Source organism: Gobio gobio, assembly GCF_949357685.1.
Source record: "Gobio gobio genome assembly, chromosome: 8".
Taxonomy (NCBI): Eukaryota; Metazoa; Chordata; class Actinopteri; order Cypriniformes; family Gobionidae; genus Gobio; species Gobio gobio.
The window spans coordinates 27843265-27865612 of record NC_137114.1 but is presented as its reverse complement, the minus strand read 5'-3'; the positions used below and the strand labels follow the sequence as shown (position 1 = coordinate 27865612).

Sequence of the window (22348 nt, the reverse complement as noted above, 5' to 3'; positions counted from 1 at the left end):
TTAGGAGTGGCGCTTTAGACAAATACTAGTCCTCTTCACATTCACCCTCTCCACTTCCCCATGACCTCCCTATCCATTGGCTCTGTTTTTAGATGAGTGCTAATGCTGCCCATCATTCGAAGCGCTGCTGTACTGTATGTGTGAATTTCCTGCTGTTATTTTTGGCATGGTTGTTTCCCTTGACATAACCGCAGTTATGTGGTGACAGAGTTAATGCAGAGTGACCTCCATAAGATCATCGTGTCTCCACAGCCCCTGAGCTCTGACCACGTCAAAGTCTTTCTCTACCAGATCCTCAGAGGTGAGGCACACACACAACACCTTCATTTCAAATCTTCCACCTTCAGAGGTCAGACACGCACATTCTCCACCCCAAATCTTCTTTCTCCAAGATCTGATGGGTAGAGAATCCCTCAGGCAATCACACACACTTCTCTACTTTGTTTCTCACTATCATATTCTCACCAGAGACGTTGAGGAGGAAGAGTGTAGAATACGAAAGGGAATGGGAGAACCAATCACCTTTTTGATATTGTGTTTACTGTAGGACAACTGACATGTTTTAAAGGGACCTGTAACCTCATTCATAATGAATCACATGAAACGTGTATAACTTCAGTGTTTTGAAGTGACACAAAGTTCTATTACATCCTAAAATGAAGAGGCCACTATAGGGAACAAGTCTGTTTACATGTCAACTGGATTCAATTTCAAACCAAACAAGAAACCTGCACAGCATATGCTTCAAATCAATACAGTTTGTGTCCACAAAATGTCTTTAATGACTGTTGTTTATGTTGTGTCCACAGGATTGAAGTATCTACACTCAGCTGGCATTTTGCATAGAGACATTAAACCTGGTAACCTGCTGGTCAACAGCAATTGTGTGCTTAAGGTTGGTGAAATACTAGTCAAAATGTTGATGTGTTGATGATTTTACTATGTTTAAATGTTGTCTTTTCTGATAGTCCAGCTTGGATTGTTAGAATTAATTTGTTGCTGAAATTTTACTTACAATGACCCTGTAAATAGTTGGACTCATAAGATAATTGTTTATATTAGTTCTGTCAATCGATTAAAAAAAATTAAGCAATTAATTTTAAATATTTTATTTTTAAATAATAAATTATTTGTCTGTAATTAACTACAATTAATCGCACCTAACATTAAAAATAAATAAAAAAAATTATATTGTAATACATATTTTCACACTGAATCTGCAAATTAATTTAGAAACAACTTAAATGGATAGTTCACCCAAAAAAAATGAAAATTACCCCATGATTTACTCACCCTCAAACCATCCTTGGTGTATATGACTTTCTTCTTTACAGACGAATACAATCTGAGTTATATTAACATATGTATTGGCTAATCCAAGCTTTGAAATGGCAGTGAATGGCAGCCCGAAATTTGAAGTCCAAAAAAGTGCATCCATCCATTATAAAAGTGCTCCACACGGCTACAGGGGGTGAATAAAGGCCTTCTGAAGACAATCGATGGGTTTTATCTATTATAAAGCTTGGAAGAGCCAGGACATTTTTAAATATTACTTTTTAAGATTGTATTTGTCTGAAAGAATAATGTCACATAAACCTAGGATGACTTGAGGGTGAGTAAATTATGGGATAATTTTCATTTTTGGGTGAACTGTCCCTTTAATGATCTACCAATACTGCTACTAATGTCTCTATTAAATTAAAGGATTGAAAGATATATTAGGCTTTAAAAGAATTATAACTTTTAATTTAAGTGAACTTAAAGCAATCTTCACATAAACCATTATAATAAATGTCACATTTAGCTGTGCTTTTAATGTACTTTTTGTTGGACAAATATGAGAGAACTTGTACTGTTGTACTGGCTTCTTTTGTGTCTCCTGCTATTTTAGCATTATACACTCTAGCCTATGGGCCTTGAATTCTGTCTTTATAATTCTTTTCTTCCGAGGACGCTTCATATCTATCTTGCCAGGCCAGGTCTACAGCGCCAGCGTACACACACTAACACACAATCTCTGGCTCCAGGGGGTCAGGGTCCCCTTGGGATTGATTTGATCTGCTCAGTTCCTGACATAAATCTTCATTTTGGATCCCATAGCGAGAGCCCAGCTGCAAAAGAGAAAGCAAGGGTGATATGGGAGATATAGGATGAGAAAGAGATAAAGAAAGAGGGAAATTCTCGATGTATGTGCGTGCTGACTTCACCCAGCAGCATGAGAAATGCGCTTGAGGGGAGAGCGGGAATAGATTATGCTATTGGACCACAGAAAGGGAATCATTTAGCATGCGCTGCTTCATTTAGTCCTTAATTCCCATTTCTGAAAAGGAAGAATGCTTCTCTCATTTAGCTCTGATGTGCCAGACCTTTTCTTTTGGTCTTGTCCGACAATCAAAACACAATCGTGTCTGATTTAGGTTCAACACAGCTTTGAACTTGAGTCATTCAAATTTGATTCATTTTTATATCCATAACATGCTTTCTATTAATAGAAAGCATGTTCTCTGTGACTCTTTCTAATTTCAAAATCCTAAAAAGTAAATATAAATATGTAACTTGTGGATGAATAAGAAAGAATGTAATGGCCTTACTGTCTGTATTCCATCTAAATTACAAATGTTAAATTATGCAAGAAATCTAAATATCAACGTGAACGTGTTCATGCGACTAAAGTTGACACTTCTTGTAGCTAATCATCTGAGCAAATTATTCAGTCACATGACTTTTCATTGTTGTTATTGTTTACTAAAACTATTCAAACAGTTTTCGTTAATTGGGAAAAAAAGCAAAAAATAATTATTGGATGAGAAACTTAAATGCAAATTAGAAATAAAATAAGATGAATTACTAAATTACTCAAACTGATATAAATCTAAATATGTATTTAAAAAATCATCACAAAAAATACTAAAACTTAACAAAAGGAAAATTAAATATGATATAAAAATATGAGAATATTAAAATAAACGCTAATTCAAAATATTAATAAATGCTACAATAGTATATAAAAGCAAAATAATAATGCACTTTTGTGTGCACATCTACCAATATATTTGATGTGCACACCTTATTAAGGATATTTTGAAATTTAGATCTAGCATTCTTTATGCAATTTCACTTAAAAAAGCTTTGATATACCTGACTATATATAAATGGGCTCTTTTGACTTAACCACCTTGCAACCAATAAAAACACCCTAGCAACCAGATAGCAACACCTTGGCAGCCTGTCACTCATTCCGTGAATGGAACAAGAAAAGACAAAAAATAATTTCAATAAAGTGCATGTTTTAGTGTTACTTGCAGGATGTGAATTTGTCTTATGGGAACACATAAAATTAGGCCGCTGGGATATATACTGGGTGGAGCTGCTTGGGTAAAATGTTAGTTATGCATGTTAGGCTCTTTTGTGCCTTCTTTCTGAGAGAGGGTGGAAAGAAGAGGCAGAGATATTTTTCTCATTTATTTATTTCCCAGGAGCACTCAAGCAGCTCAAGATGATTGAAAATTGGGTCTTGTGTTTATAGCACTTTTAGTGTTTATCTCTTTGGTTAAAACGTGAATGAGCCTCTCCACCTAATTTAGTTTTTATTGCTTGATTTATTGAAGAAAAAAGGGGGAACATTTTTTTTTCAAGATCTTCTCCATCCCTATCAATGCATCAGGGTACCCTCTGGGTCTTAAAAAGTCTTACATTTCAAAATCAAAATTTTAGGCCTTAAAAAGTCTTAAATTCGCTGAAGTATTGAGTTCTAGGTCTTAAATAATTTTAAACAGGTCTTTATTTACCTACATCCATGTAACGCTACCTCTATTGCTCAATGAAATGCTCCCGCAGCGCTTTAGTGTGTGTGTGTGTGTGTGTGTGTGTGTGTGTGTGTGTGTGTGTGTGTGTGTGTGTGTGTGTGTGTGTGTGTGTGTGTGTGTGTGTGTGTGTGTGTGTGTGTGTGTGTGTGTGTGTGTGTGTGTGTGTGTGTGTGTGTGTGTGTGTGTGTGTGTGTGTGTGTCTGTGTGTGTGTGTGTGTGTGTGTGTGTGTGTGTGTGTGTGTGTGTTTTATCCGGGGTGTTGTAGTTCTTTCTTTCGCTAGTCCAACTATGGTTCACTGTATTCCAGCTACAAATTAGACCAACATGCATCTTATATTTCAGCCAATCAGCTTTCGTGTTATTGTCACAAGTCTCTTTTGGATTGTACCACAGACACATAAAACAGATGTAATTCTTCCGCAGAACTAACAGTTAGTTCTTCCAGTTCCATGATCGTGAAAGCGAAGGCAAATCTTTCTATTTTTAGTGCTTTAATGATAGCACTAAAAAAAGAGTTAATAAAAGCGATGTAACGCACAAACTCAATAGCTTTTGTACTGACCAAACAGCAACCTCCCCCAGTTTCTCTTGAAGCCAATACGGAAGTGACTTAAAACTGCAATTCATCGACTGGCCGCTAGAGACAGGCTCCAGAAGGGTGCAGAATCTCATTGAGACCCATGTTAAAATGCCCAACTTTACAGCAGATTTTTTTTTTTTATAACCTGGTATATACAGTGAGGAAAATAAGTATTTGAACACCCTGCTATTTTGCAAGTTCTCCCACTTAGAAATCATGGAGGGGTCTGAAATTGTCATCGTAGGTGCATGTCCACTGTGAGAGACATAATCAAAAAAAAAAAATCAAGAAATCACAATGTATGATTTTTTTAACTATTTATTTGTATGATACAGCTGCAAATAAGTATTTGAACACCTGTCTATCAGCTAGAATTCTGACCCTCAAAGACCTGTTAGTCTGCCTTTAAAATGTCCACCTCCACTCCATTTATTATCCTAAATTAGATGCACATGTTTGAGGTTGTTAGCTGCATAAAGACACCTGTCCACTCCATACAATCAGTAAGAATCCAACTACTAACATGACCAAGACCAAAGAGCTGTCCAAAGACACTAGAGACAAAATTGTACACCTCCACAAGGCTGGAAAGGGCTACGGGGAAATTGCCAAGCAGCTTGGTGAAAAAAGGTCCACTGTTGGAGCAATCATTAGAAAATGGAAGAAGCTAAACATGACTGTCAATCTCCCTCGGACTGGGGCTCCATGCAAGATCTCACCTCGCGGGGTCTCAATGATCCTAAGAAAGGTGAGAAATCAGCCCAGAACTACACGGGAGGAGCTGGTCAATGACCTGAAAAGAGCTGGGACCACCGTTTCCAAGGTTACTGTTGGTAATACACTAAGACGTCATGGTTTGAAATGATGCATGGCACGGAAGGTTCCCCTGCTTAAACCAGCACATGTCCAGGCCCGTCTTAAGTTTGCCAATGACCATTTGGATGATCCAGAGGAGTCATGGGAGAAAGTCATGTGGTCAGATGAGACCAAAATATAACTTTTTGGTCATAATTCCACTAAACGTGTTTGGAGGAAGAAGAATGATGAGTACCATCCCTAGAACACCATCCCTACTGTGAAGCATGGGGGTGGTAGCATCATGCTTTGGGGGTGTTTTTCTGCACATGGGACAGGGCGACTGCACTGTATTAAGGAGAGGATGACCGGGGCCATGTATTGCGAGATTTTGGGGAACAACCTCCTTCCCTCAGTTAGAGCATTGAAGATGGGTCGAGGCTGGGTCTTCCAACATGACAATGACCCGAAGCACACAGCCAGGATAACCAAGGAGTGGCTCTGTAAGAAGCATATCAAGGTTCTGGCGTGGCCTAGCCAGTCTCCAGACCTAAACCCAATAGAGAATCTTTGGAGGGAGCTCAAACTCCGTGTTTCTCAGCGACAGGCCAGAAACCTGACTGATCTAGAGAAGATCTGTGTGGAGGAGTGGGCCAAAATCCCTCCTGCAGTGTGTGCAAACCTGGTGAAAAAACTACAGGAAACGTTTGACCTCTGTAATTGCAAACAAAGGCTACTGTACCAAATATTAACATTGATTTTCTCAGGTGTTCAAATACTTATTTGCAGCTGTATCATACAAATAAATAGTTTTAAAAAAATCATACATTGTGATTTCTGGATTTTTTTTTGATTATGTCTCTCACAGTGGACATGCACCTACCATGACAATTGCAGACCCCTCCCTGATTTCTAAGTGGGAAAACTTGCAAAATAGCAGGGTGTTCAAATACTTATTTTCCCCACTGTATACAGGGAGTGCAGAATTATTAGGCACATTGATTTTCTGATCATATTTTTTTTCCAGGCACATTTGACCAATTCCAAACCACAGTAATCCTAATAACTACCATTGATTTAGTATTTAATAATGTATAAGTGATATATAATTGTTCATGAAGGCTGGAAATGAAAATCACCTTATATTCAGGTGTGCAGAATTATTAGGCATGTTTTCTTTTAGAGATAAATTGAGCCAAAAAAGAGATTTAACTCAGACTGAAAAGTCAAAAAGTATTAAATGCCTATGAGAAGGATGCAATACTAATGCAATACTAGACATTGCAGTTAAGGCGTGACCATTGGACAGTGAAATGCTCGTTGGGTCAGCAGGGTCAGACAAAAACAGGTGGTGAAGAAAAGACACCTGTTAACTGCAAAAGATTTAAGAATTAAGGTGAAGAATTAAGGGTGAAACCATCAGGAACCCTTTAGTCTCCAGCGCCACCATTTTCCAAAGCTGCAACCTACCTGGAGTCTCCAGAAGTGCAAGGTGTCAGGATCTCAGAGACTTCAGTTAGGTAAAGAATCCTAAAAAATGACCCCCACTAGATAAGAATCACAAGCTGAAGTGTTGTAAAATACATGAAGAAGGTTTTTTTATAGGCTTTATGGACAGATAGGTTGAGAGTGACTCTTGAAGGACCAGCACCGCATCCTCTAGTACCACTGTTTGAAGAATTCATCTTCCAGAATCTGGCAGTACGTTTTGGGAGTTCATTTTTAGTCCATCTCTGCAAAACGGACTTCAGGATGGACTAAAATGAACTCCCAAAACGTACTGCCAGATTCTGGAAGATGAATTCTTCAGCCTTCATGAACAATTATATATCACTTATACATTATTAAATACTAAATCAATAGTAGTTATTAGGATTACTGTGGTTTGGAATTGGTCAAATGTGCCTGGAAAAAAAATATGATCAGAAAATCAACGTGCCTAATAATTCTGCACTCCCTGTATAGTGAAATCCTGGTGGGATTGAGCTATGATGAAGTGCAAGTTTACTTATACTTTGTTCAATTTGAATAAATTAATTTGCTTTGTGATTCTGCATTTCCTTTGTACATTTTTTTATTGCGTGATATAGGTCTTAGGTTTAATTCACAACGGTCTTAAAAAGTCTTAAATTTGACTTGGTGAAACCTACAGATATCCTCTGCATGCACACGTCAACCTATTAAATGTGCAAATAATGGTAATATGCACACAGATTTGTGACTTTGGCCTGGCGAGAGTGGAGGAGCTGGACGAGTCGCGTCACATGACCCAGGAGGTGGTGACGCAGTACTACAGAGCGCCAGAGATCCTGATGGGGAGTAGGCACTATTCCAACGCCATCGACATCTGGTCTGTGGGCTGCATCTTTGCCGAGCTGCTTGGCCGACGCATCCTGTTCCAGGCCCAGAGTCCCATCCAACAGGTATTCACCTACGCTCATGCTCAGCACACGATCTGTAGGCAGAACCTGGGCCTTTCACACAGCTCAATGTGATTTATACAAGAAGAACATGTTCCTGTCAACATTATTTATTGTTCTTGGAACAACATTCTTAACAACCAATCAGAGCGCTCTGCTAAGAACAGCTAAGGACGTTGATCCAGGAACAAATCCTACTCGCGTTGTGTCTTTCATGTTGACCTTTTCCTAAACTTACAGTCTGCGGTATTACATGTTGTCAGGGAAACTTCTATCTGCTCTCATTGCAGTATGATTGTGCATCATTTGTCCTTTCAGATGTGTTAAGCAGAGAAGAGTTCAGCTTCTTTAGCAGGGTCCAGAATTAACACTCTCCAAGCACCAAATGCGAGTCAAAGTTGACTGTGAAGAGTAAACAAAACATTTGGCAAAAGGTTTCCAACAGGTTTGGCTGGGAAAAGCAACGTATTGCTTGGATTAAATTGCAAGAACTGAAGTCTGACCCTTTTCTATCAGGCATTATGTGATTCAAAGCAAATGCATAAGAAATTCTCTATGAGGTCAATGACTGTAACAACTTGTGTACATGATCTCAATAGAAAGGTTTCTATTTAAAATGTTTTTCTACAGAAGTCGCACATGAAATATTTCAGTAACACTTTACAATAAAGTTCCATTTGTTAACATTAGTTAACTAGATTGGTCATCATTGAAAAATACTTCTAAAACATGTATTATTCTTAGCTCATGTACATTTGTTACCAATATTTTTAATATTAAGCCACTAGAAATGTGCATATAATGCTGTTAGTAACACAGCAAATGGCACTGTTTCTGGTAAATATGCAATAGTGAAAATATGTGTTTTTAATGCAGAATACAGTTTTTATAATCTATAAGAATAAAATACATTTATGGTATTAAATATTTATATTTAATTCTCAATTCACTTGCCATTAATTTTTGATCTGGTATTGCTTTTGAATGGATTTTTTTTCTTAGTTTTTAGATAAAAAAAAAGGATATTAATCAAATGGATTGATATTTAAAGATACAAGAAAAGTTACATTAGTAGTGCTATTATAGATCCCCAGCATTATTAGTGAAAAAAAAAAAACTGATGTTAAACGGGTGGCCTTAACATACAGTTTTTTTGGCAAATGTTTTACAGCCATGCTAATGAGAGAGTGGAGGCATCTCAAGGCTCTGTTGTACTGAAGCCCCAGTGTGGCCGTGACCCAGAAGCCCTTTGTCCTCGAAGGCTGTGTGTTTGTAGCAGGCAGAAGCAACACCATCTCTGCTCAGACAGCATGTCTCTAGCTTTCACATATGCACAGAGGCATCTACTATTATTTTGTTCAGAATCTCATAGATATGACATATGATGGAGTAACATGTAACAAAGTCTTGAGAAGTATGACTATAGAAACACGTTTTATTTTTGTGTGTGTGTGTGTGTGTGTGTGTGTGTGTGTGTGTGTGTGTGTGTGTGTGTGTGTGTGTGTGTGTGTGTGTGTGTGTGTGTGTGTGTGTGTGTGTGTGTGTGTGTGTGTGTGTGTGTGTGTGTGTGTGTGTGTGTGTGTGTGTGTGTGTGTGTGTGTGTGTGTGTGTGTGTGTGTGTGTGTGTCTGTGTGTGTGTGTGTGTGTGTGTGGGCATGTTTTCGTGAAATATCAGGACACAAATGTGTATAATGACATGGGTATGACACAGGTATTACAAAAAGAGGGTGAAAGATGAGGACGTTCCCCATGTCCTCACTTTTCAAAATGCTTATAAATCACACAGAATGAGTTTTTTTTCACAGATAGTGAACTGCACAGTCTCCTGTGAGGGTTAGGTTTAGGGGCAGGGGCAGTGTAAGGGGATAGAAAATACGGTTTGTACGGTATAAAAACCATTACGCCTATGGAATGTCCTCACATTTCACAAAAACAAACGTGTGTGTGTGTGTGTGTGTGTGTGTGTGTGTGTGTGTGTGTGTGTGTGTGTGTGTGTGTGTGTGTGTGTGTGTGTGTGTGTGTGTGTGTGTGTGTGTGTGTGTGTGTGTGTGTGTGTGGACTGGTAATCCCTACGTTATGGGGACAAAATGTCCCCACAAAGATGGCAATATCCGAAATCCGAAATCCTTGTGGGGACATTTTTAGGTCCCCATGAGGAAAACATCTTATAAATCAGACTAAGTGATGTTTTTTGAAAATGTAAAAATGCAGAATGTCTCCTGTGATGGGTAGGTTTAGGGGCAGGGGCAGTATAGGGGGATAGAATATACGGTATGTATGGTATAAAAACCATTATGCCTATGGAAAGTCCCCATAAAACATGAAAACCCAACGTGTGTGTGTGTGTGTGTGTGTGTGTGTGTGTGTGTGTGTGTGTGTGTGTGTGTGTGTGTGTGTGTGTGTGTGTGTGTGTGTGTGTGTGTGTGTGTGTGTGTGTGTGTGTGTGTGTGTGTGTGTGTGTGTGTGTGTGTGTGTGTGTGTGTGTGTGTGTGTGTGTGTGTGTGTGTGTGTGCATGCTCAGCTCCCATCCCCACAGCCCTGACTGTGCACATCGACATCCCCTTTAAGGCTCATTAAATTCTCTCCAGTACAGAATTTGATATACTTGAACATGGTTCTGCTCTAGTTTGTTTATTTACAGATCATGTATCTAGTCTCTTTTTTTCCTCCTCCTTCTCTTTTAGTATATTCAGTTATTTTATGTTTTCAATCTCTCTCTCTCTCTCTCTCTCTCTCTCCCTCTCTCTCTCCCTCTCTCTTTCTTTATGTCTTTCATTTTGCTTTAAATCCGATGTTGATTCCGAAGTTTACAAATAAGAACAGAAGCCACTGGCATGATGTGTGTTCACTTACGCTATGTTATGTGATTGGTGGATGCCATACCATCTGACTTTCTTATTGATTTGAACATTTGAAATTTTAATTTTTGTGCACCTGCAATCTTTTAAGCTTGTGTGCTGAAACGCGATAAAAAAAATTCAGCTACACTTTGATTATTTTGACCTCTCCACTTCACGTGTTGTTGGTATTGTTCATAAAATAGAACAAAAGACATACATTGCTAAATGTTTTTTTAAAGAGTTTTTTCTATAAATGTAACTTGTACTTTTTAAATATTTTTTTATTTGTATGTTATTATATTGTAATATTATATTGCTGCATTGAATATTTTTATAAAAATTATACAACACTGTATTATTAATATTATTTTACTATTTATAATTATTATATTATTTATTTCATTGTAAATTATTAAAATATTTAGTGATATTATGTGTTAATATATAATTTTTTTCAATTATTATCTTATCACTTATATAAGTGAGTACTTAAAACAGTCGCTTGTATTCATTTTAAAACTAACAAAATACTACAGTAGCTAAAACTGAGTATGTGCGTACAAAGAGCTTGCATTATGTTTGCAACTTTTACAGATTCATTGTATATACAACACATATCTACTCTTCTTTTTCTTGTTACATACTAGCTGGACTTGATCACAGATCTGCTGGGGACTCCATCTCTGGAGGCCATGAGGACGGCGTGTGAGGGGGCCAGAGCTCACATCCTGAGAGGACCCCATAAACAGGTGAGTCTGACATCGAACAATGTACCAAAAACTAGGCCCATGGTGTTCAAAGCAGCGTCATGAGAGACAATAACTCATTAGTGAATTATATGCTGTGCAAACGCTCCCTTGCACTGATATTTTCGGTCCCAGGAAGCCTGATTATAAACAGGCCCTGTACTGCTGCCATGGTGACTCGCTGTTCCCGCTGAGTGACGGAACCTATTGACTGATCCTGCACCTTGTTTATGGAATCGAGTCGCTCCTACTGCCCCCGGAGCGCAGAAATTTCCCGTCAGCCTTTGCTGCAGGATTCCCGGCGTTCCACTCGCTCTGAGCCTCTCTCGCTCCGGCTCCCTCCCGCAGCCTCTCCATTTCCTGCCCTGCATCATATCCACTGACAGACTGATTGATCAGTTCATGAGAGCAGGGAGAGAGAGGAAGGGAGGGAGAGAGAGCCATGACAGCTATTATTGACATATTTTCGCGCAGCAATTTAGTCTTTAGACTAAATATTAAAACAGAAATACTTATGATGAATGTTCCATACGATCCGTATTCTATATTGGTTGTCAGCTGACATTCGATTTTTTTTACAGTATTGGTCCGTAATGGAAATTTCATTGTGCATGTTCATTTCCTCTACTTATTTATTTATATTACATTTGCCATTAATCTGTAAAAACACAAATAATTTAACACTGTAAAATGTCATTTTTAGAAAATCCCAAAATGAATACAGTACCGGTCAAAACATTGGAAACATTAAGTTTTTTTTTTTTTTAGGTTTTTGAAAGTAGTCTCTTAATCTTTATAAAAACAGTAATGCTGTGAAATATGAATGCTATTTAAACTAACTGGTTTCTGTTGTAATATATTTTAAAATGCAATGTATTCCTGTTGTTGTCATTACTCCAGTCTTCAGTGTCACATGATCCTTCAAAAATCATTCTAATATGCTGATTGTGCTGCTTAATATTTTTGTGTAAACAGATTTTTTTTTCAGGATTCTTTGATGAATAGAAAGTTCAAAAGAAGAATATAACTTTTTTTTGTCAAATGTATTAATTTCATAAATGTCTTTTTTGATCCATTTAATGTGCCTTTGCTAAATAAAAAGTATTACATTATTTATTTATTTTAAATCTTACTTACCCCACACTTTTGAATGGCAGTGCATCATGATTTCCAAATAAATAAATAAGCGAAAATAAGCAGCTGTTTTCAACATTGATGATAATAAGAAATTATTTTAGAATGATTTCTGTCATCATGTGACACTGAAGATTGAAAATTCAGCTTTGCCATCACAGGAATAAATTACATTTTAAAACAGAAACCAGTTCATTTTAATTTTAATAATATTTCACAGTATTACTGTTTTTACTATATTTTTGATCAAATAAATGCAGCCATGGTGAGATTAAGAGACTACTTTCAAAAACATTGAAAAACTTTAATGTTTCCAAACTTTTGACCGGTAGTGTACATTATAATGTTATGATTCCTAAATTCACATGTAGCATTTACAATTTACAATTATTATTTTTTTAAATAGTATATAATTTTAATAGCAGACAGTTGTTGGTTTTTGGTCATAACATCATTATGAAAATAATTATTGGCAAGTCTGTGGCTTTTTAAGTGTTAAAATACTTTCTCGTATCCCAGAGACACTAGGGCGGGACTATCTGTTTGTCCAACCATTGGGGGGAGTTTTCTGGAAACCTGTTTAAAAACACTCAATATTTTGGCAATTGCTAGTGGCTCAGAAGTCACACTCTTGATATTTTATCTTCTGCTGTATTCCTTTAATATTTATTTATGAATTTATGAAAGGATAGAAAAAAATACAGTAGTTGTTCCTTCTCTAAGTGCCTTTTGGTCATTTGTTAAACTGAAAGGCTCATGGTTTTGTGTATATAGAAAGCTGTTCTCGGCGTGTGAGTGTGAATATGTGCGTGTTTGTGAGTGTGTATCAGTGATTTGGCACTGGGTGTTGGCTCTGTGGCTCTAGACAGCTACGCTGAGAAAGCGATACCCTGCAGAGAACAGGAACTGCAGCGCAAGGGCTGTGGACCTCTGCTTCCTGCTTTGCATCGACCTGATGCCTGGCTGCTCACCAAAAAGCCCGCCTTTTTTGCACACACACATACAGACATGCACCTGCTAGACTAGAGAAAGCCTTTACCATTTAGCTCTATATGTGAAGAGGCACTTGTTTCTCTAGTCAACATTCACCAGTCTTAATCCCAGCCAGCTACCCACACACACTCATGCTGACATTTGGCTGACCTTGTCACTCGACGCTGCCTCCTGTGTGTGGTCGACAGGCCCTAGAGCAGGATGTTTTAATCATGTTAATCAGCTGAGCTTCCCGTTACATGCAACAGGCTTTGGAGACTGAAAGAACAGGGGTCTCTGATGGGTCTGTGGGGTACTGTGATGACACCCCTCTTCATTTGTCTGATCATGTGTCCGGGTCAGTTTTTTTCCAAAACGTTACGTTTTTAGGTAGTTGGCACACAACATTAATAATAACAATAAGAAGAACAATTCTTATTGTTATTATGTTATAATAAAATAGTATATCAATAAATAAAGAACAGGAAATGTTTGTTTTTTTTACTATTTAAAAAAAAATATTAAAATCTCATAAATAAAGTAGCATCATTTTTAATTATATTTCTTTTATTTTTTTATTTGAATGTCTCTTTAACAACTTAATGGCAAGTAAACATTCTGTCAGTGAGTGAGTCAAATGTTAACGACTATGACAGTTTCAGCGACTAATTTGTTAGGCTGATTGAAACCGTTGACACGTGAAACTGCTAATTCAAAGAAACTGCTTGTAAGAGTCACTTGTTTGTGAACTGGACTCTGGTCATACTATTTATTTTCTAATAGAAAAATGTTACCTGTGCAGACTGCAAACTGTTGTCAAAAGTACAGACTTAGGTACTGAAATTTAAAAAATGTGACGCTGTTGAGTGAAATTGTAAAAACCTCTGATTGGCCATTGTGTTCATGCACTCATCGGATATGTCTGTGATTGGCTACAATGACTGGTCAGCTGATAGACTTTACAACATGTTTTTGAAGTGCTGATCATTGTAGCCAATCACAGACGTATTTGATGAGCGCGTGAACACAATGGCCAATTAGAGGTGTTTACTATTCCGCTCAACAACTCTCAATGTCAAATTTTTTAAGTTTCATTACCGACTTGGTACCGAAGTCTGTTCTTTTGACAACAATACTATCATCTATCTATCTATCTATCTATCTATCTATCTATCTATCTATCTATCTATCTATCTATCTATCTATCTATCTATCTATCTATCTATCTATCTATCTATCTATCTATCTATCTATCTATCTATCTATCTATCTATCTATCTATCTATCTATCATCTATCTATCTATCTATCTATATATTGTGAAGGTGAATAGCTTATCAAGAAGGCTTTTGAGGGAAAAAAATGGCAGAGAGAGGATCGGGTCTCCAGAGAGTCTGGCAGAGGGATTTCAAGAGGCATTTCTGTGTAGTTCTCAACAACGGCGGTGGGAGATGCGGTGTACTTTAATGCCCATGCTCAAGATAGAGACACAGCCGCTCAGGATTTGGAGTGGATTGGTGGAGGAAGAAAGAGTCGAGATCTGTCCAAGAGAAAGCAGGACTTGAGAGATCTAAAAAGAGGTCTGACTCTTAAGATCAACTTGGCTGCCTACACAGGGGACCTCATTACTTCTATTAATTTTACAAGGATCTTACCATCACTAGAAAGAGAGGAAGCTTTTAGCCACCGCTGGAGTGGGAGGATGTAAAGAGACGCTATACCTTAGCTGTCATTTAAAGACAGGGAGGAAAGGAAGTGAGAGGTTGTGGTGTATCAGCCCTATTGAAAAGTTCAGCATATGTTGTGTTTTGGATGCTAGTGTGTTTGCGTCCTTACTAGGCTTTTTAACTAGTTTAACCAGCAAGAGTGCCTTGGTCAACCAATTTTAAAGGAAAGAATTGGTTGACCAAGGAACTCTTGCTAAGGATTGTTTTCCTATAAGATCTCTTTAATATGTCCTTTGTTCCTCCTTGGCAACAATTAACTAAATTTTGAGATTAAATGGAGACTTTTGTATATCACAATTGACCCCATTTAGTTTAACAAAAAATTTAAATAACGATTATTGAATATTATTAGCCTGACAAGCCAGACCCACATCAAGATGTTGGGTCTGGATCTATCCATTACATTATCTACAGAGAACAAGATAGATAGATAGATAGATAGATAGATAGATAGATAGATAGATAGATAGATCTATCCCACATCAAGATGTTGGGTCTGGAAACTCACCATTGACAGGGCTCAATCCGAGGGGCGGGATAAACGGTTGTCTTTCAAATTCCCTCTACACCCAATTGGATAGCGCCATGAGCGCCACAACCAACCAGAGCAAAGAAGAAGGTGAAGCCGAGCTAACATTAGTTGATAGACTTTCGCTGTATCCGGTAGGCAAAACTTCGAACATATCTTCTTTTCTTAAGAATGACTTCAGTGCCGTTCTTTGTTCTTTTCTCAAAAAAAAGCTTAATTCCAAGTCTTCCAGTGTCACGGCCAAAGCCGATTCAAAAGACCGCTGTTCACCATCATGTTTGTTTACGAGTAGCACGTAGAACCTCCGCAACTCTGCCGTCATTGTTATATAGAATAATATAATAATACATTAATAATCTAAATTATTATTATTATTATTATCATGATATTGTTATAATAAATATAATATAATGTAATATTTAATAATATTGGACATAATTGATACTTGCCATTGATAATGCAAGTGCAACCTCTACCCATTAAAATGTTTTATAGTTGTAACTTGCCTGAATGCGGTTACTGCAAATACATAATAATAAGATTTCTTCTTCTTCCTCCTCTTCTTCTTCTTCTTCTTATTATTATTATTACTATTAAAATATATATAAACAATTAATTAAATAAACTAATTATAATTGATCATTATAAATAAAATAATAATTTGTGAATTATAATATAATATATAAATAGCCTGTGCTATATAAAAAAAATTTTTTTACATCAAAATCCTTTTGTAAATGTCTATCTTAAACTATTTTTACACATAGACATCCTGTCAGTAAGTGAAGTGTCTCAGATGTTAATTCGGTAAATGCTATGGCAGATTTATGTTAGAATAATTTAAATTGATGACTTGTGAATCTTTTAGACTGATTCGTTGAAAGAAACTGTCATTTTGCGTGTTATTTGTCATTTGCTTGTGCTGTGAATTGAACTGCACTGTTCATGCTGTATGTTTGTTTTGTGTGCATTTGGGCGAAGGCTGCACAATAGAAACACGTTGTCTATTTAGATCGCTAACCTGGGTGGAAGAAACATCTTGGACGAAATTGATTATGCAAGTGCCACCTCTGCTCATTAAAACTTTCCTCTGTTTTGTAGTTGTAAGTCACCACCTGTGTGCTGTGTATGTAAAAGCCGGCAGGGAGCTCTTGGAAACAGATGTATGCTCGGGCCCATGCTGATTTTTCCGCCTTAGCAGAGAGGCAACATGATCAGATCAGATTTCCGCCTACATGCTCTCTCGCACAGGACACGCACACACACTCAGGTCAGAAAGTGATGACCCCAGTGCTGGGTGGGCTTACAGTAAGGGCTTTTAAAAAGCAGGGAGAATGAGCAGAGGGGGTGTTGTTTAATGGCTTTAGGGGGTCTTGCATGCTGACCGCGTGCAGAGCTGGAGCAGATGTGGCCCCTCCCACGTCGCCAAGGGCTGCGAAGCCTGATGTCTGCCCCAAACTGAACTCCATGGCACCTGCTAACAGATGGCGAACGTTTTATTTTCCCCTCTCTGTGCGACAGCACCGAGTAATAACCGGTGTTCAGTTATCGAGGCAGGCACAGGGGTTTTAGCAAATTCATGCTATTCAGCTGATGAATCATTGGCTATTTCCTGTGCAATAAATAAATACAACGGGGATGGAAAGTACACTGCAAAAAAGATTATATATATATATATATATATATATATATATATATATATATATATATATATATATATATATATATATATATATACTTAAGTATTTTGTCACTTATTTAACTATAAATAAGTGAAAAAATTGTCATAAGTTACTAAAATACACTTATTTTACAAAGTCTTAATATTGTATAATGGTTTGCGTATTAGTTGAAGTTATCTTTTTTCCCAGTAAAAATAAAAAAATCCTTAATAATATTAAAGGGGTCATAGAATGGTACATGCACTTTCACAAGTTGATTATACGGAAATGTGTGTTGGCAGTGCCTGTACACAACCATCCTATATTGATAAAAATAAATCCAGTGTTTTTTTTTTAATCTCCTTATATATTTTCCCCTGTCTCAAATCGAGCCGTCTGATCGTGTGACGTTACACGGTGTACGCCCCTCCTAAGATTGTTGATTGACAGCAGCGTTTCAACACAGACCCGCCCTGAGCGAGCTGTCATCAGTCCGCCATTGTTGATACTCTGGAGCAGAATGGCGTCTAAGCGATTGTGGTGTTGTGTTGTTGGGTGTAATAACGAACACAGCAGTCATTTTGATGTTCCTAAATCCGAACTGCTGAAGACCCAGTGGCTGCAGTGCTGAGTTTTGTTTTAGAAGGGAATATTCCCCCCGATCAACGTCAATGTTTGCGCAATCATTTCTCAGCAGACTGCTTTATAAACAAGCGTCAGTATAAAGCAGGTTTTGCTAATAAGCTGCTCTTGAAAAAAGGATCGTGTTCCTGCTGCACCTCAGGAAGATCGAAGATGTGAGTGTAACGTTTTATTAACCTTTATATTAATCTTTGCAAATCGCTTGCACGCTTCACGATGAATGAGGCTAAAGTTTACAGGGTAAGTTACATTACGACATGCTTTCTGTTTATGACGTTCTCAATATAATTCATAATCCCACGTTTATAATGAACAACGCGTTATGTTTATTACAAACTGTGTACTCGGGTGATAAAGTTAACGTGGTAACACTACACTAAGCTTACTTTTGTACATGGTTTATAACGGTGTCTGTTACTGATTAAGAAGTAATGTAAAAAAAAAAAAATCTTATAACATATCATCAATCTGTCAATGAACTAACACATCAGTAAACACATAGCAACTACGCTACTCTGCCAGTACAAAGATAGATCAAAGTGACATGACGTTAACCAACCATTCAGAAACGTCCTGTTCGAACTTCGATGGGTTCGTCATCTGTTCCTGGTCCGACTCCGGTTCAAAATGATAAGGTTGCTCAGATGTGTCTTCAGAGACTCCCGTTGCCATTATTTCTCGAAAATATACCCTCAAATGTTGTCAAGGCAACACTCCACGTGTGTTGTGGTGTTGTGTCGGGTCGGGTCGAACCGAACGCCCCACAGAGCAGAGGGGCGGGGTGAGCAAAGCTCATTATCATTTAAAGTCACATACACTGAAATGACTTGCTAAAAACTGAGCTGGTTTTGACCAGGTAAAATGAGTGTTTTCTTACAATACTAATGAGAATTTTTAATTAAAGTATATTACAAACTTTTCATTTAGACACTAAAGAATCATATTAACTTGCACAAAAATGTCATTCTATGACCCCTTTAAGAATAAATAAGGCATGTATATGTATAATAATATGCACTTTCCTTTAAATTGTTTAAAAATACCCTAGGAGAAAAAGGAATATTGATGGCAGTGTTATAAGATATTAATAATATTATTTATAACATTTTATGTGTTTTTAAGCAAATAAATACATTTGTTAATAAATAAGTTTATTAAATACATTTTAATATTTAGGTATTTATTTTAGTCTATTTTATTGTTTATTGTCTAATTTATTTATTTTATTGTCTTGTTTTCAAATAAAACATCAAAACTAATATTAGGATTATATTATATCATGAAAAGATTCTAGTTCGTAATATAATGATATTCTTATTTACATTAATATTCATATTAAAAAATGTTAATTTAATGTTGCACTCATAAATGGAGTCTCTTTAGAGAGTCGCTACAGCTGTAATGTTCCTCTTCTATTGAAGCATCTGAAGCTCAGCTCTCTTGCTGAAGATACAGACATTTTGACAACGTGGTGACACTTTCGCAGCTCCCAATTAACATTTTAAAGACCAGAAGAAGTCATTAATGTTTTCATCTTGATGTTCGCATCAATGTGGAAGGCCTCAGACACTTGTCCCGCTCCTGTGCTATAAATAGAGAAGATCTGATTTGGGCTGTTTTGAAATGAGATCCTCCTGGGGCTTTAGGGATCTTCATCCTCACCATATCGGCTCTAACACTTAGCCAGATTAGTTTGGGCATTTGAGTGCATCTGAGAGATACGGTGTTCAACAATGTCTCCATTCCCGCTCGCAAAACCAGCGCTAAGTGCTACCATTCAAACTGAAACCGGAAACAAATATGCTTTCACACAGCCTGATTGTGTGTTTTAAGAGGTGGAAGAGTTACACCCCTGCCCTGCATGAATGTTATTCTATCTCAGAGCGCCACTCTGTTTTAAAAATGCCACTTCTCTGTATTGTTTACTTTCTCTCACACCTTTTTTTTTTCTTTCAGTTTTTTCTCACAATGGGTCTCATTCAATCATTCAATAACATTTTAGTACAAGTGTTTTTAGTTATGTGCACAGAATAGGTTCTTACACAAAATTGTATGATGTATATATTATTGCTGTCAATCGATTAAAAAATAACTAATTAATCATACATTTTTCTGTAATGAATCGCAATTAATAGCACCTAACATTATTATATTGTAATGATTTCACATCTAGGGCCAGATTACTAACAGCTTGCGCCAACGCAAACCCTCTTTTGGCGTTAAACTACTTTCAGGATTTACTAAAGGCATGCAGTGAAAAATTTGCGTAGACACTGTTATTTTTGCGGATGATCTTATATGCATTAGTAGGAGTTTTCTTTTCAGACGCAAAATTTATGGGAGGAGAGTATTTAAATGAATCATGCAAGATGATTTACTAAGGTTTGCTCAAGTCAATTTACTGGTGTTTGCGCCATTATTTACCGGCCTTAAACCAGACGCTTATGATGATCCGGCTGCGTCTATTCTTTACTTTGTGCATCATCAGTAGATCACACGCAGAACTTTCCACTCCCATCTGTGCTTTTTTGGAATTGCGCTAATTTCCCCTGTTTAGTAAATCTGCCCCCTAATCTCCAAATTAATCTAGAAACAACATAAAGGAAGTATATTTTAAATCTCACCAATATAAATACTGCTTCTGATGTCTCTATGAATTTTTTTCCCCTCAATTTTAACAATTAATTATAGCCATTGAACTTTGCTGTATAATTGAAAGCTTGATTTTAACATATATTAGGTTTAAAAAAGAATACATTTTTAATATAAGTGATCTTAAAACAATCTGTATATTATCTATATTTTATAATAAATGTCACATTTACCTGTGCCCTTTAATATATCAGGGCTTAGTGTTAAGGAAATGTTCTATTGGCCCAGTCAGACCGGTTCAGATTTTGACATACCCTGCTAAAATGCAAAAAAAAAAAGTTATTGTTTTCATTGTTTTTGACCCATGTAACAGATTTCAGATTTCCAGGTAGTTCTAACTGGTAGGAGGAACGGGGAAAGGTTACCTCCCCTTTCTCTGCTCTTCCCGCCCAGAGAATTTGGAGAAAATGGATTCCGTTTATTTTTTACATTTAATTCAGTCGCAATGTCAGCACAGGCTTTACAAACAGACTTTTACGATATGGATTCGACAGCACCGCCACAAACAGTAACAGTGTTCATTAATGTCTGATCTGTGATCAGTGATTTCTGATGTGTAGCTAATTATTCAAGTTCACACAGACTTTATTTCTAAACTGTTTCATACTGTTTATGCATCAGTGAATCAAGCCAGTGAGTAAACGATCAACTTCACATTGTTTCTCTTAGTAGCATGAAACAAATCTGTTATTTAAATTGTGATTAAACTACAGAGAGCGATCACAGAAAACTCTCTTTATAATGTCCGAAGATGTCAATCACACATCGCGAGTATATCTGCACACTTGCCCAAACTGCCGTTATAATGAATGATGCTGTTATGCTGCACAACGCATTTCAAATGCAAAGATGTCAGCCAATCACAACAGAGGGCGTTTACACTGAAGTCTCACAGCAGACACGCCCCTTCAAACAGAGCATTCAAGCCAAAGGGCTCAAATCGGGATAGAAAAAGCCTTTTATTTCTAAATTATGACATTTTATGATGTAAAAATAAGTACACCTCAGGAAACATTATAAAATAAAAAAAAATCCACATCATGGGACCTTTAAGACCTGACGCGCGTTTTCTCACAACTCTTTACATTCATTTAAGATTTTATTTAACTCATTTATAACTCTGCTTTTGAGGATACTCGACAAAATGGGCATTTTGGAGTGATTTTTGTTGCCGCTGTCTGAAGCGGGTTTTCAGTGAGCATGAGCCGTGTGTGTGTCACACAGACAGGAGATTCACAGATGCGCGCCATTACCGCACTGAGTTCTCTCTTGTGTCTTGTCACTCTTGAATGTTTTAAAAGCATTTCCATGAATAAGAGTGTGTTCATATAATGGATAGCGAAAAAACGGATGCTGTGTTAATTGTTAAATATATAATGCGTTAAACTGAAAAAAATGAACCCCTAAATTAACACGTTAATTTTGACTGCCCCGATATATTACAAATATGTATAGAACCTTTCTTCTTAACACATTTTGCGTACATGTGGTTTAAGTTGTGCAAATCAAACCTTTCCACCATGTTGTATGTTGACATGTTATCAAGAATAAATATTCCTGTTGCAGTTTGTGTGAGAATGAATCTGGGGAGGTGAATTGTGTTGCATTTGATGTCAAAAAGACATGGCAAATGTAAGAAACTGTGAGTCTTTAATTGTGTGCAGGGTGACATGCTTCAGTCCTGTTGGTGTGGGCTTGGCATTAGTGAATGAGACCCAATATCTATTACACACCCTTTTCAGATTCTGCCTGTCGAAGTATACAGAAGGCAGTCTGTTAACTGCTCTACTGCTCAGCGTTCTCTGGAATCACTGTTGTCTCTGTCAGCGTTAGCTCGTTTAATGC

At 37.1% G+C, this 22348-nt stretch overlaps 1 protein-coding gene across 1 annotated transcript in view; it reads left to right on the top strand.

Annotated features, from left to right (window-relative positions):
• The window catches only part of nlk2 (nemo-like kinase, type 2), a 100133-nt gene that overhangs the window by 64789 nt on the left and 12996 nt on the right, over positions 1-22348 (top strand). The window contains exons 4-7 of the mRNA XM_079823098.1: positions 195-301; positions 810-895; positions 7395-7604; positions 11089-11190. Coding sequence (XP_079679224.1) covers positions 195-301; positions 810-895; positions 7395-7604; positions 11089-11190 — 505 coding nt within the window. The remainder of the gene's footprint in view (positions 1-194; positions 302-809; positions 896-7394; positions 7605-11088; positions 11191-22348) is intronic.